Raw genomic sequence first — 15,242 nt, forward strand, 5'->3', positions numbered from 1 at the left:
AAGTTATTCCAATAACTTGGAATCCTTTTCAGGGTAATATTCATATCCAGATGCTACGGCACATTACTGTGGTGCATCTGATGGACTCTGCCAAGCAAGGCAGATATCTCAGATCCAATCTGTGTGAAATTAAAGATGGTGGCAATGGAAAAACAGTGCATCTTAGTTCTCCTGGTTTCTAAAATATTTAACTGTCAGTCCAGTTAAAGCAATCTTGCCATGAACATCAGATGGTCCTTGTAAACAGTTGTGGCCTCTGACTCAATCACATCACTATACAAATCATTTATTTTGCAGGTTTCCCCCAGCACTAGCAAATACCAGATAGCTACCATAAGCTTTGTCAGTGTTATTGGAGCTGATACATCTATTTTTCTCATTACATTCATGATTTTGCCAAAGATGACAAGTCCTACAAAAACTCTATCTGGAGCATTAGACTCCACTGCCTTTGGGCCTATCATCAAGCCTTCACTACTATCTATAACAATGGTTCTTAAACTGGGATTAATGGCTCAATTCTTAACTGCTTGTTTGTTGGTCAAGGATTCAGTTTGAGACCACCACTGTCGAGATGCTTGTGTAAAACAACTGAGATGATGAAGGGGGGGGGGGAGGTAATGCCATTATTCGAGATCGACCGTGTACTGGAGAAATCTGAAATTGGCAGCTGATCTAAATGAAGATGAACGTGACTCTGGACTACCAGAGAAGTTATGGAACCACCTTTCTTTAATTCACATCTGCTGCTCTGCACCAGGAATTATACAAATATCCGATCATACCCACTGAGTTGTTCACCCCGCATGCGCATATCGCTCCCTTAAAAAAAAAACCGCCCCGGAAGTGGCGTAAGTAGCGCGCCAGCTCTTGTTGTCATCAGTTCGTATAGCCGCACGTGGATCAAATATGGATGCCTCTTCGGCTCTGTTGGCGGACGGCGATTCCAGCCTTGCGGGATCGATAGTGGCGGAGCAGTTGCAGACGCTGAAGGTCGCCTGCGAGGGAAGCCCCAATGCAGCCGCAGCGTGCCCGCAGGGACCCGCTTTGAAGGAGGGCGAGGATCAAGTCCCGCTTTCTCCAAAACGCCTTGGTAGAGAAGTCTCCGCGAACTGCTCGGAGCTTCCACAGGAACCAGGGCCTCCTTGGGTCGCCCCGAAGGGAGGCGGTGTTGAAGAAAATGCTCCTCATCCTGGCCTTTCCGCTGAAGAGAAGCCGGCTCCTCCTGGGAATGGCAACGGCCGGAAGCCTCCCGGAACGGGTGAGGAGCAGACTTGGCCTCCCGGCGAACACCCCCAGGCTGCAGAGGCACCATCTGAAAGAGAAGAGGAGCACCGGCCGCCTGAGGAAATGAAGGCGGGCCATCAGCCGTCCTCCTCTGCTCTTCTCGGTGGTTCCAGCGAACTCAAGAACGGAGGACTCAATTGCCAAACGGCGCCGGTCGGTCCCGAAGGGCAAGAAGGGCTGTCGAAGGGGACTCCGGCGGGACCAGAGAGAGAGAGGGGCTCACTAGCAATGGAAAGTTGCCGTGGCTCGAAATCGAGCTCTGAGTCAGAAAGGTGAGGAAGGGTGCATATCCATTTTGCATGTTCTTCTCAGTTTATTTCTTCCCATCCTAGTCTTGTTTAGGCAGAGGAAGTTAGGTGGTGTAGATATCTATAGTTATCGCAGTAATGTCAGCCAGCCGAGGTAAGTAATAAGGGAAATAAAGCATTAATATTCACACTCGAAAGGCAAAACTGAAATACTTTGGCCACATAATGAGAAGACAGGACACCCTGGAGACGATGCTGATGCTAGGGAAAGTGGAAGGGAAAAGGAAGAGGGGCCAACCAAGCGCAAGATGGATAGATGATATTCTAGAGGTGATGAACTTGTCCCTGGGGGAGCTGGGGGTGTTGATGACCGACAGGAAGCTCTGGCGTGGGCTGGTCCATAAAGTCATGAAGAGTCGGAAGCGACTGAACAAATAAACAACAAAATTCACACTTGCCCTTTTTAAAGTTGTGAGACCAAAGATGTAACACCCAGAGCTTCAAAATGACAGTTAACAAAGACATACAAACTCTGTCCTTTTCCAGTTCTTCTATCATTGTTGTGCAAAATGGAGGGTTTTTTTTTCCTTAATGGGTACCACACAACATCTAGCACTCCTGACCCTATTCCTTCACACACATTGTAACTTACTATAAAGAGAGTCCAGTCAAAGTCTGGCCCTGTGATCATTGCTAATGCTTTTTTAAATTAATGTGGCAGGACTTATATTGAAAAATTATATTTTGCTTTGCAGTGATAGTGATGCAGACAGTTCATCTTCTATTTCCTCCTCTTCCTCCTGTCCTCCAATGCTGTCTGAGGACGATGATCAACAAGATAAAAATGAAAATAAGTCTTGTGCTACAGGAAAAAAAAGTGAATTGTCTAAAGTAAGTGTTTTTACTGTTATAAAATGTAGTTAGATGTTACCTAGGAAAATGTATGATCAAGCTCCATTTACTAAAATAATAGAAGGGGCAACGGAGTGGAGGGTATTGTGCGAATCAAGGTACTTTATCTCTTGTTTAATAATTCATTTGTATAAATGATTATAGCAGAGTCTTCCAATCAGATATTTTTATTCAGATCTTAGATTATAGCAGGGAAAACAGTTGCAAACAATCTTAAGAACAAAGGTCCCCGAGTCATTTTATGACTCCCTTGGGAGATGCCTCTTTCATGAACGTTTTCTTGGCAGACTATAGAGCAGGGTTGTTTGCCATTGCCTTCTCCAGTCGTAATTACCTTCATTTTAAGGATAGGTATTTGCAGGGCTGAATTGGTAAATGGAAGATTACTAGCACTTTGGAACAAGAGGAAAAACATTAGGTTGGGATTACTCACTCCCCCTCTAAACATCTATTTCTCCCTTGAGCACATCACTGTTTTGATGAAGTGGAATTACTTGTAGATCAGTAATTTTACTCAGTTTCATAAGTTATGGCCATATTACATGTATTTCCTAGATTGAGGTGAAAATATATTTCAAGAAAAAAGCTTAACAATTTTTCTTTTTGACATGTACACAAGGAATGGAAGAAAGATGGGCTAAAAAGACACATTTCCTTTCAAGCCTTCTATTTCCTTTTCCTCCTTCTCTTGTCATTTTTGTTACTTTATAAGTGTTAAACTATATGATGCATATTAAGCAAATGTATCCCAAAGAGAAAAAAGTACCAGATTGCTTAGTTCACTTCAGCTGCTCATATAGTTTTGACCAATTTTCAGAGGATTGAAGTGGTGCGAGAATACAACATCTTCTAGTTCTGGAGAACTGAAGAGACTGTCCAAGTGCTCCTTTTGTGTATTTGTGGTTATGCATCATAGTGAATGTTAATTAGGTTCTTTAGTTTGTAAGAAATAGGATATGAGCCTTAGCATGCAAATAAATTTTGAAAATTATTTATTCAGCAGGAGCCAGTTCCTGTTGAAGACATAATGATAATTCTACCTGAATCTGTTGAACTGATGCCTTTTGGAAAAGTTTCCAGCATCATTGAACATCTAGGTAAGAAGATGTGTAGGCTGTGCATTTTGTGTTTCCTGAAAATAATGTTGTCTTATCATGTAGTTATTTATGGAGTATTTGATTGCTTAATGCAAGAGTGAGCAATTTATGGCCCTCTGTGATTATTTTGCGTCACCACAAAATATTTGATTTTCAGTTACATTATTTGATTTGATAGTAACTCCCCCTTCCCAAAAAACCCGCAACCCCCCTGTCGAAAGAGCAGGCCTGCACCAAATTTAGCAATAATCTCATCAAACCAACATAGGATCTCATCTGTTTTAAATGCATTTTGAAAGCTCAACATCAACAGGGCACAGGAGCATGTAGAGAATGCTTGTGTGCAGGAAAAATTGATAATTCAGTTCAAGCAAAATCAATACTAATAGTTTTTGCATTTACGCAATCTTAACAGCATTAACAATATGTGCAGGTGTTGTACATGAAAGTCTTTACGTGTTTGCAAAATAAAGCACGTGGGCCATTTACTATATGAATTTGACCTTTTTCATTGCAAATAATTGACCTTCTTCTCTGGTCTATGCTGTGCTATATGTAATAAGCAACCTAGTCAATAGCCACTAAAATAACAGCCCAATTGCAGGAATACAACTGTCAGGACACTCAAAATACAGAACCAATTTTTATTAGATAAGTTTAAAACTTGAAACACTTTGTACTCCTCTAGTGTGTCATCCCTTTTTCTCTAGTCATGTAGTTTCTGCTTTTGGGATCCTCTTGTTTTTGTTCGTTGAGCTTCCTCTTGTTCATGGATCTGTAGGTAAGATCAATGGTAGTATTTGGCTCTATGTATTACATTTTTCCAAGCATTCAGCTTATAGAGGGAAATGTATGGTTAAGTGTATAATAAAGACGAGGCCTACCTCACTGTCTTTTGTATATGCCTCTTTCTAAGTCAGTTCACAGGCACTGGCAAACTTGAATGCATGTTTAATGTCTGGACATCAGATTTACTTCCCCCACTGCCCAAAGTATGGTAGTTGGATATGAATAACTAAGTTATATCTCATTTACATATATGTGGAGTCCTTGGTACTCCCTTGGTTGTTTGCTTGCAGACGTTTCATTATGCAGCGAAATAACACCAGCGCGAGTGAGTGTGGTGTTTGCTGCCACTTTATATGCAGTAGCTTGCCCTGCTAGTGTTGGTAGGGGTGTGGTTTTCTCCTTGGTAGTTCTTCAATTTGGATAATGTTTTCTGCTTGATTTTTTTCCCTGGTCAGGCACTTTTTGATAAAGTTGCATGAGTATCCATTTTGTTGGAAGATACTGTACAGGGGGTTTGTTTTGTTTTTCTGGTGTTCTGGATTGCTGCAGTGCGTTTGTACTTGAATGAATAATGTTTATACACAGCTCCTCTTGTGGGAGGTTGGGTTGTTACTTTGGTAATGGAGCATTTAGTGTGGGTTGTTTTTCGATAGACCTGTGTTTCTAATTTGCTGTCATTTCCTCTGGTGATGAAGATGTTCAGGAAGAGTAGTGTGTTACTGTTTTCTTATTCCCTTCTAATCACTCAACCCACTACAGCACAATCAACACAAGCTATGAAAAGGGTAACACTACCATATATCAAAAACATCTCAGAAACAGCCAACAGACTATTACAACCACATGTTACCATAGCACACAAACCAATTAAAGCCCTCAAAAACATCATGAGTAAACCAAAAGAACCAGTTTTATAGTACAAATTGTATGTCTACAGTAATGGTAAAATAATATGTAAAGCCAAAATGTTTTAAAGAATTCCTTTTGCAATTTGAAATAAATATGTTTTAGTTTAAGAAAATCTAGTTCTTCCTTTTTTGAAATCAAAGGTCACTAATAATAGGTTATCTATCATTGCAGGTATATGCGTATAATGTAACAGAGCCTTTATTTTCAATTTGCCTATGAGGCTAAGTTGATAATATGAATTAAGCTAGTACACTTTACCCTGTTTTTGGAAGAATTTGGAAAAAAATGTGCAGCTTTAATTGTTTTTTTAGTTATAATTGAGTCACAGAAGGGACTTCCTCCAGTGAATGAAGACACAGTACTTTTCAAGGAAGATCGTCATTCAGTAGGAAAGGTAAATATTTTTTTAATTATTTGGATATATATTTTAGTCCTCTGTTCCTGCATGATTTTCTTTGTTGATTGCTAGTGGCTTTAAGAATGTTATTTTTAGCAAACAAAGCTTAAGAGATACAAGTATTACTAGTATAAAGACGTTGCTGAGATTTATTACAATACTAAGTGTTCTTTAGGAAAATATGTTATTTGGTTTGCAAGCTCAAGGTGTTAGGAAAATGTAGGTCAGAAATGTATTTTTATGATATTGTACACCTGTTGGTAGAGCTTATTTAACTCTTCAACAGTGTACTTATTTGTATGTTTTATATATGAATATGACTTGCCTTTCTTAACTTTCTTGAAAAAACATAAAATACAAATAAATAGAACAGTGAATGTAAAAAGTTAAAAAACATAAATGGTTGAGTTGCATAATCCTAAAACAAAAACTGCTAGCATGCATTTATCTAATTGTTAAATAAAAAATATCTCATAAAATAAATGCCTATTATAATGTTAGTTAGCAAGAAACAAGGTTAGAAATCAATTGGCTATTCTAGGTTGCAATTGCCCTAACTTTTACTATTAATAATTACCGTATCTCTTTAAATTCACAACACTGTTGAGAAATTTGAAATCAAGATGATATATTGAAATTCAAGATTATTTTTTTAAATAGAAATCAGTATAATATTCTTTTAAAGTATGATATTTTAATCAGTTTAACATTTGAACTTGAATTAGGCATTGTTATGTGATTCCAAAACCTGTATTTTGTGTGGTATTCTGCAGTTCTCTTACCTGGAAATTCTGGCATTCCTTAAAAATAATACTAAAAACTGCTCTGGTACAGTTATAAGCAGTTAAATTTGAAGCTGTATGTCAGGTCGAAATAACTTTTTTATGGTATTTTCTCTCCCCACCCCAATAATTTTCCTTCTGAATTTGTTTTTCTGAAGCAATAACATTTGTTGTCTTGCAGATCTTTGAGATCTTTGGCCCTGTGTCACATCCCTTTTATGTACTACAGTTTAATAGTCCTGAGCACATTCAGTCTAAAGGTATTAAAATAAAAGATGCAGTATATTTTGCTCCATCTGTTGAAAGCTTCACTCAGTATATATTTCCAGAAAAATTGAAACAGTAAGTTTGATCTATTTTTTTTTAATTTGAAAATTCAAACAATAAAAAGCTTCTGAACTCTTGTTAGCGGTGTCCATTGATCTACCCCAGCATGTTTAAATATTTCTGGCAATTGAGAGTTAAGGTTCATATATATCCCTGTATATAAATAAGGTACATTTTTCTTCTGAAAAACTGATTTGCCTGTGATGTCCTTGCTTTGTTCCACCTATGGTTTCCTAGTGATACTATTTTTGTATAGAAAGTATACAAAAATACTTTGTATAGCTTGTTTTCCAGAGGTTTTTATTTATTATCATCTTTTAGAATATCCAAAAGTAAACAGTGACCATAGTTCAGCATTTTAGATACAGGATTTTATTATGAAACAAAGAAAACATACATTAAATTGATTTCAGAGAAATGTTTTGTATCATCATCCACAAGTGTTCCATTTTGAGATAAAGCTGAAATAGCCCTTTATCAATTTTTCTTCAATTGTTTTGAAGCATTACTCAGAGTGTAAGAAAACAGTTTTGTTTTAGCAGCTAGCTAAAATTCTGAGCCTGTTGATACTGAGTTGAGCTGGACCATTCATAAACGGAGGATTCTCAGTATAGCCTGTTTTTCCCATTGACCATTTCATGCTTGCAAAGAGTAATATATGGAGAAAGCCCAAGGGGTCATTGCAAGAAGTATGTAGAACCTGTTCTGTTCTCCTTCAATAAATAACTTCCATTAATACATAAAGGACTACCTATATTGTGCTGAAAGTGGTAGAAAAGACTTTGAGCCCCGTTTAAATAATGTATTATAGATGTTGTACTTAGGCTCAAGTTAGCCTTGATAGTCTCAATTAAAATAATTTTCTTTTTAGATAATTGGTATTGGGGCTTGTTGATGTGTAATATAGAGTGTATGCAATATACACTTGTTCAAGTGTAACATATGATTAAGAAATTCTAAGATCATGACGAATAAATCATAACTTCTCAAGATGTATAAGTGGATCAGAGAATATTTTTGTAGCCTCTTGTATGATTGAATACGTTATGAGCTGCATGCTACTACTTTTGATACATAGTACTTTTAGGAGACTTTGGTTGAACCCATTCTTGACTGAGCTGGAGCATTCTACACTGAGTTATTTCCCGCCCCCCACCCCCCACACACACTGAGGTATCTCCCTCACCTCTAGATTTCTAGAGGCAAGACTCTACAGTAGAAGATTCCTAAGCTGCTTCCTGTGTGAAGGGGAAGCACATCTCCAGTTGTACCCCTGCTTTGCTCCTGAGAGCACAAAGGTTTTGGGACTTATTTCTTCATGCATAGTAGTGCTGTTGGTAAATTTACTTAATATTTGCATAATGTATTCAATATATCTAATGCACACAATTTCAGATTGTTAGAATTGTTTTGCTTCTAAACAACTGAAGGTTCCTTGGAGCCTGATAAGTTCCTTGATAAATGGATCCTGCATTTAGAAGTTTGGTTATGGGCTAGATTTTCTGCAAAGGCTTGCTAAAGCAGTCTTCCTCAACCTAGTATTCACCATATGTTTTTGAATCTAATTTCCTTAATCTCATTTAGTCATACTGACTTGGATTATGATTGCTGTGGCTACTATAGTCAGAAAAGCACTGGTCTTCCAGTTGAGGAAGGCTGTTCTAGAGAGAACCTTAAAATACTCACACATCTGGTAACTTAAAAAGATTTTGCCATTTTTCCTGTGAAGTAGCATGGCTTAGTTTTATTTTAAAGAAGAAAATATTAACTTTTAACTTTCATATATGGCTAATATTACTATGAGTGCACACATGGAATCATTTTAAAAAACAAAACAAAAAACCTTTTGTGTTCCAGAGAGAAGGGATCAGATGCATCTTGGAAGAATGATGAAGAGCCACCCCCTGAGGCAAGGACATCCTTTGCATACTGATTTGCACTTGAATGTCTATTAGTGGTTCCAATTCAAACTGTCCTTTTTTTAAAATAATAATATATGCAGAGAACATCACTTAACAAGTAACATTAACTTCAGAAAATGAATTCTTCCTCCTGGAGAACCTTATATTTTATTCCTGAAGTGGTAACTTCAGTTTAGCATCTTTCATTTTAGAGATGGTGCAGACAAGATTCGTGTAGTCCTGTGTTTGTTACCTCTTCAAGAAGAGCTTTATGTTTCAGTGTTTTGAATGCTCATTTTGAAAATAAATACGTTTATTTAAAAGTTCATTTGTTTTCAGTAACAAATCATGTGGTGGTGGTTGGTGGATTTCCATTAACTGTTTTCCATTCCCTACCCATATTTCACCATGATCTACCTTTCTAAGGGCAGATTTTTCAAAATAATGCTGAGGGAAAAAGTTGCTGGGAAAGTCCTATTCTGAGAATGCAATAAAGCCCAAAATACAGATCCTTTTTCTTGCATGTTAACTTTTATTAAAACGTTAGGATGCAAGCCACAGTTTTTTTTTGCCCAGTTCTTGAGGATTCTGTCTTTCAACTTTTATGCCAAAACTCATATTTTCAAGAGGTACCAGAACTACCCTCTGTAGGTTTTAGGAGGGATTCTAGGGGAGAAGGGATTGAAAGGTTCCAGAAGTTCCCTTCTGTTAGTATGATGATGAATGCCATCCAGTAGGGATATGCAAACCTGCAGGTCCAGGATCAGAATGTTCCAGCGTTCTCCATGTGCTATTCCTCCAAATCACACAAGTCCAGTATTCTAGGGAAGATCCAGTGGTTTTCTGTCATTTAGTCCTCCAAATTGTTTCAGGCATTGAAAACTGTGGCTATGAAGTACTTTGCAAATAACTTGGAAAAGGTGCATTGGAGGGAGTAGGAGTGCAAACATAATGCCCCTGCAACTCTTAAAAGCATCCATGCCATGGGAAAAGGCACAACTCTTAAAGAGTTGCAAATATGTGCTACTTTTGTGCCTCTGCTTCTTCTGGAGCATCTTTTTGGAACTGGATCCAAAACATTGCAGTCTTCTTAGATACATGCTTGCATGACTAGATATTGTAGAATTGCTATAAAATGAAAGTATTCACTTTTTTGTTACCTTCCACTTTTTTACTTTATATTTGTCTAGGCTATGGACTTCAGTGATGATGAAAAAGAAAGAGCAGCAAAATTACAGAAAAAGTCTCAAAATGTAAGAAGAAAAAAGCCCAGGTCACAACAAAATGATAGCAGTAAGTAGCTACTGTCCTGGAAATGTAATAAATAAATTTTTAAAAACCAGAAGACCAGTTTTAGTTATATGCATTATCTGTTTAATGTTGACATAATCCATTGTACACTTTTGACTTCGTGTGTAAGAGACTTTCAGATTTAATATTTGTATATTTATAAGAATTAGCCTTTAGAAAAAGGTGGGGGAAGAGATCTCTTCAGCTGTTCAGGCATGAAGTAAATAGAAACAGTGGGAGGCAAAAGGATGTTGGTTAACAATTCTTGGCATTTAGCAAGAAAAATAATACTATCTTTGTATGTCGAAATAGCAGATCAATAATTTTACTTATGTAATGCTGAATGTTTAGAAAGTGGGGCATGGATTATCAATCATGTATTATGAGTGTAAATGCATTTGTTATTGTCAATCTGCAGGACTTATATTTATGAGAGAATATCTTGGTTGATGAAATAATATTAATCATGGACTACTCACTGTTGCTTCTTCCAAGGTTCATCATTAGTTTATCAGAATTGCCAGCAGATTTTAAATTTTAAATTTAATTTAAACGCAACAGTTCATCCTTTTGCTGTTCAGCCCATAACTCAAAGAATCAGGTGCTACCTCAGTGTTTTCCATTAGGCAACCCAGTCATCATCTATTTTGGATGATGCAGCATATACCTTTTAAATAAAAATATAGAAAAAAAAGAATTAAATTTTTAGTATACAATTCAGGTCATTAACTATGATTACTATATAGTATGCCAAGAATTATGGAACTCCACTTTAGCTTATTAACTATTAGTGTAGTCTTGGGAAAACATAGCATTATGTATTTCCTGTTTTTGCAATATTCATAAAATATTAAATGACAATAATCTCTGTGGGTTTTTTTGTTGTTGTTGTTTCTGTAGATGATAATGGAAATTATCAGCCCAGACGACAATACCCTTCAGAATATTCAGGCGGATATTGTAGGGGACAGCCTATGCCCAGGTTTTCATGGGGCAGTTCTCCTCGTGTATCTCCTTTTCCACGTTTCTATAGACAGCACAATGTAACTCCACAATATTATTCCTCTGACTGTGCAGAGCTGCGGAAACCACCTACTTTTTGTCAGCAACAGAGACTGGAGAGTATGAGAAGACATCAGTATTCTTTCCCTCCCCCATCTTTTGAAACTGTTGCTAGTGATACAAATTTTCCACCTCCACCACCATCAGTAGCTTGGGGGTGGCCTCCTGGGTGTGCTCAGAACACCTATGAGCCTTTGTTGTCTATGTTGTCTTTACCTCCACCACCGCCACCTCCACCTCCACCTACAGCTCCTAACACTGGCAATTCACCTTAGGACAGAATATATTTTCAGATAACCTACAAAATATCAAACATCCTACCCGAATGCTAGATGTGCTAATATTTTCTCATTTGTTTTGTGGGAGGCACATTATTTTTGATTATGTACAAAAATTAAAATGAGTATTTTGTATGAAAAGTATGGAGAGAGGGTATTTAATGTCTGCTTATGTCATACAAATCTAATGGACAGATTTAAATATTACATATTTCTGTTTGCAATCTACATTGTTCAAAAATTGTATTTTTTTACAAATTTCTACATGTCTAATCATATGTATAAGTTAGTATGAGTTTTCCAAATTCCTCTAAAACAAAATTTCTTGTTTCTCAATGCAGTGTGTTGAAATTCTGAACTATTTGTTGCCTTTTTATAACTGCTCTATATTACAATAGAAACAATTCAATTCAAAAACAAAGCTATTCATAGAATAAAATCTGCATAGCCTAACCAAACTTAAACAGTATCAATTTCTATAACATTTGATGGGCACAGGCTTAACTGTGCTTAGAGAACATTCAACTAAATACTAGAGAATAATTTAAAACATGGGAGCAAAACATGTTTTAACTACATATCTATGTACATAACTATTATATTTCCTTTCAAGGTTTACACCCTTACGTAATACACTTGATTTTGATTATAAGGCTAAACTAATGTAGGTTTACCTGGGGCTGCATTATACCTAATATGGCTTATTTCTGAGTAGACTTCTATGATTACAACCATGACTTTTTCATGTTCCCTCTTTTTTTCCAACACATTAAACCATTAACTTTTCCTTTGTATATTTGGTTGTTAATTTATCATTCATTCTTTGTATATGATCAAACACATTTCAACATACTTATTTTATACTGGTCATAGTATTCAATTCACAATTCTTCAATTAATTCTTAGCCCTCTCCTTGTTTTACCATGCACATACACACTTCAGAAATCCCCTATTCCCACTGTATTCAACTGTTACATTTATCCTGATATATGGACACTTCTCACTTCCATAATAAATAGGCAGAAGATCACGATTACAGCCATTTTTCCTTCTTTTTTCAAATAATGCATTTCTTGCAAGAATCACACTAGCCATTACTTTTCTACTGTCATTTGCATATTTTAATCTATGTTCTCATAAATTATCAATGTTCAACCAAGGCATACAATTCAGCTATTGCTGTAGTTTTTTACCATTTATGTATAACTTGGAACCAATTTCTCAATTTTTCAGATAAACAACTTTGGGTTTTGATACTTCAATTTCCAGACCCATATTTCTTAGAATTGTAGAATGTAAGTGTTGGAAGGGGCTATGGAAATCATCAAATCCAGACTCCTGCCCGCTGCAGGAATACACTACTACATTCTTGACAAATGGCCATTCAAGCCTTTGTTTAAACACCTCCAGTGAAGAATTAACTGCCTTCTGAGTCTGATCCACTACTGAACAGCTCTTGATATTAAGATTTTTTTTCTTGATCTCCAACCAAAAACAACTTCTTGTGCCTATTGTTTCTTGTTTTGTCTTCTTGAACAACAGAGTAATTTTGCCAGCCATTCAAATACTTGTATGTAGCTCTTGAATCTTCCAGTAGTCTTTTCAAAGTGTAGCAGACCCAATCTCTCCAACTCTTCTTCAAACATTTTTTCATTCCATGACTCCTATCATGGTTGTTCTCTGGGCACACTTATCCAAACCTTGTCATATCATAGAGTCTTGCAATTCAAGTTGCCGATCAACAGTATCTTTTTTTCACTGCAAGCATTCTTTATACTGTATATTTGTCCATAAATAGAGAAGGGTACATCACATATCCTTGTTTTACATTCTGCTCAATGTTGAGCCATTTGCTAAGCATTCAGTTCTCACAAATGCTTTATTTCCATCATATACCACATCTTTCAGCTATTAACTTCTCAATCCACATTCACACAAAATAGTCAATGTCCTCTTCATAATATAGCTTCTCTATATTGAGAAACAAACCTCATACTCTTGGTGACCCACTGAAAAGCAAAATCTGCTCTGCAAAAATTATGCTATATTTCTTAATTTTGTTCATTGCTACCTCTTACACCGTTTCAGTTAGAATTTTGCCATTTTCCCAGACTTACTTCAACTACTCTTCTATCTGTTTAAAAATTCATTCCAGCTATGCTTGCCTTTGTATAATCGAACAATAGCAGCAGTCTTCCACCTGTCAGACACAGATACAGTGTATCCCTGATGACTGCTATGGGTCATCATAGCAGTCATCTATGAAAAGTCTTGTTTTTAAACACAGATCATTTTCTAAGCAGAGACTCATCATTCACCACACACATTCATTTTTGGTTTCTGAATGACCCATTCACTTTTTCTGTACTCTCTTGTCTCGTTCCCACCCCACCAGTCATGTCAATTACAAAATAATTTCCCACGTGGTAGCATTCATTCATAATGTTTCACATTTTTCCTAAAATTCATCTCTGGCTCTTCCAGAATCCCCATTATTATCATGCAACAATCATCAACATAGGACTCTGTCATATACACCCACTTAGATGACACCAATCCATATTTCGGCTTTCATTCATAATTAAACCTACACTTTCACTTCCCTGTGTGTGTATTCTTCAACTCAAGAAGTATTAGACAACTTTATTCAAATCTATTACATCCTTTTAATTTCACAGTAACAGTCATTTTTATTTTATTACATTCATCATCACACTCTTTAATTTTTATATTTCTTACATTACAAGTCAAATTTCTGCTGGATGTAAACAATCATTGCCTTCTCTGAGAAGGAAACGATTATGGACATCTGCCAAAAGTTAAGGTAAACATGCCAGACCATCATACACCTGACTTACGATGACTTATGATAAGAAGTAAGCCTTTGATGGTGTAAGCAAATACAAAGTCACTAAAGACCTGTTGATCATATGATACTCCCATTCATTTCATGTGTTACCATGGCCAGGTCACCTCTGGAGATCGTAGGCCACCTTTGAAGATCTCAATTGAAGGGCCATTATGGTCTTTTACAAAGCTAAACACTGTGCTATGGACATTGGCCTTTTGACATATGATTGGTTGCCATTTCACACTGGTAGCCTAGCATCAATATCTAATCCAGATTTTGCTTGAATGATCATGCATTGCCATAAATCTATCACTATGGATTTTTTTTTTTAAAAAGCTAATTGATCACAGTCAATCTCTTGTCCTTATGACATGTAAATGACAGCAGTGGTCATCACCAAACTCAGTGAAGGACAAACAGCTAGGAGATACTACCCCAATCTTCAGGGAAATTATGATGGCTGGTATAAGATTAATGCTTGTGAAACTATTGGAGAGAGTATGAATAAATTTTAAACTCTGCTTTTGGCTGCAAAAGTATCTGAAAACTATGGTCTCTGTAGACACTTCCAGAACCAGGAAAATTCAGTGACTATTATTTGAGGGCTACAAAAGAAAGCCTTTTATAATCACAGAGGACTTTCTTTTGTAATATGCTTAAAATAATTGTGTATAAAAAGCTCTTGTTTAGCCATTAACAGCTCTTCACTTGTCAAAGATTTCTACTGCTGTTATCGTACTTGTTCAGCTCCTTATCTTCAGTAAATGCATATTATGCCCAAACTGCTTTATTACTTTCATGGTTTTATTAGTGCTTCAAATATACTTTAACAAATGCTATACAGTAATATACTCTATGACTTGATCTTCATCAACCTATCTACAGTTGGAGAATAGGTATCTGATTATAACATGCTGTTAGCAATCTGATTATAATAAATGACATTGTGGCAGATACATAATAAAAATTCCAATGCCACAGGAATCTATGACCTCTGCTTATTTGGCGTAATATAATCAAGGGATGTACCATTGAGCTAGTAAAAGAAGTGCTGCTATGGTTCATGGTGGCAAGTTCACTGGCAAGTTCTGGGTATCTCTATAGATGCAAT

The 15,242-nt window shown here is 36.5% G+C and overlaps 1 protein-coding gene across 1 annotated transcript; it reads left to right on the forward strand.

Moving 5' to 3' along the window:
• The first annotated feature begins 875 nt into the window (after nt 1-875).
• NAF1 (nuclear assembly factor 1 ribonucleoprotein) lies at nt 876-11,505 on the forward strand. Its single transcript, XM_063310008.1, has 8 exons — nt 876-1,559; nt 2,291-2,426; nt 3,451-3,544; nt 5,554-5,636; nt 6,603-6,763; nt 8,606-8,657; nt 9,840-9,942; nt 10,840-11,505. Exons 1-8 carry the CDS (start codon nt 910-912, stop codon nt 11,274-11,276), a joined length of 1,716 nt encoding a protein of 571 aa, XP_063166078.1. The 5' UTR covers nt 876-909; the 3' UTR covers nt 11,277-11,505.
• Nucleotides 11,506-15,242: the final 3,737 nt, after the last annotated feature.

This window comes from Candoia aspera, chromosome 8, assembly GCF_035149785.1.
Source record: "Candoia aspera isolate rCanAsp1 chromosome 8, rCanAsp1.hap2, whole genome shotgun sequence".
Classification (NCBI taxonomy): Eukaryota; Metazoa; Chordata; class Lepidosauria; order Squamata; family Boidae; genus Candoia; species Candoia aspera.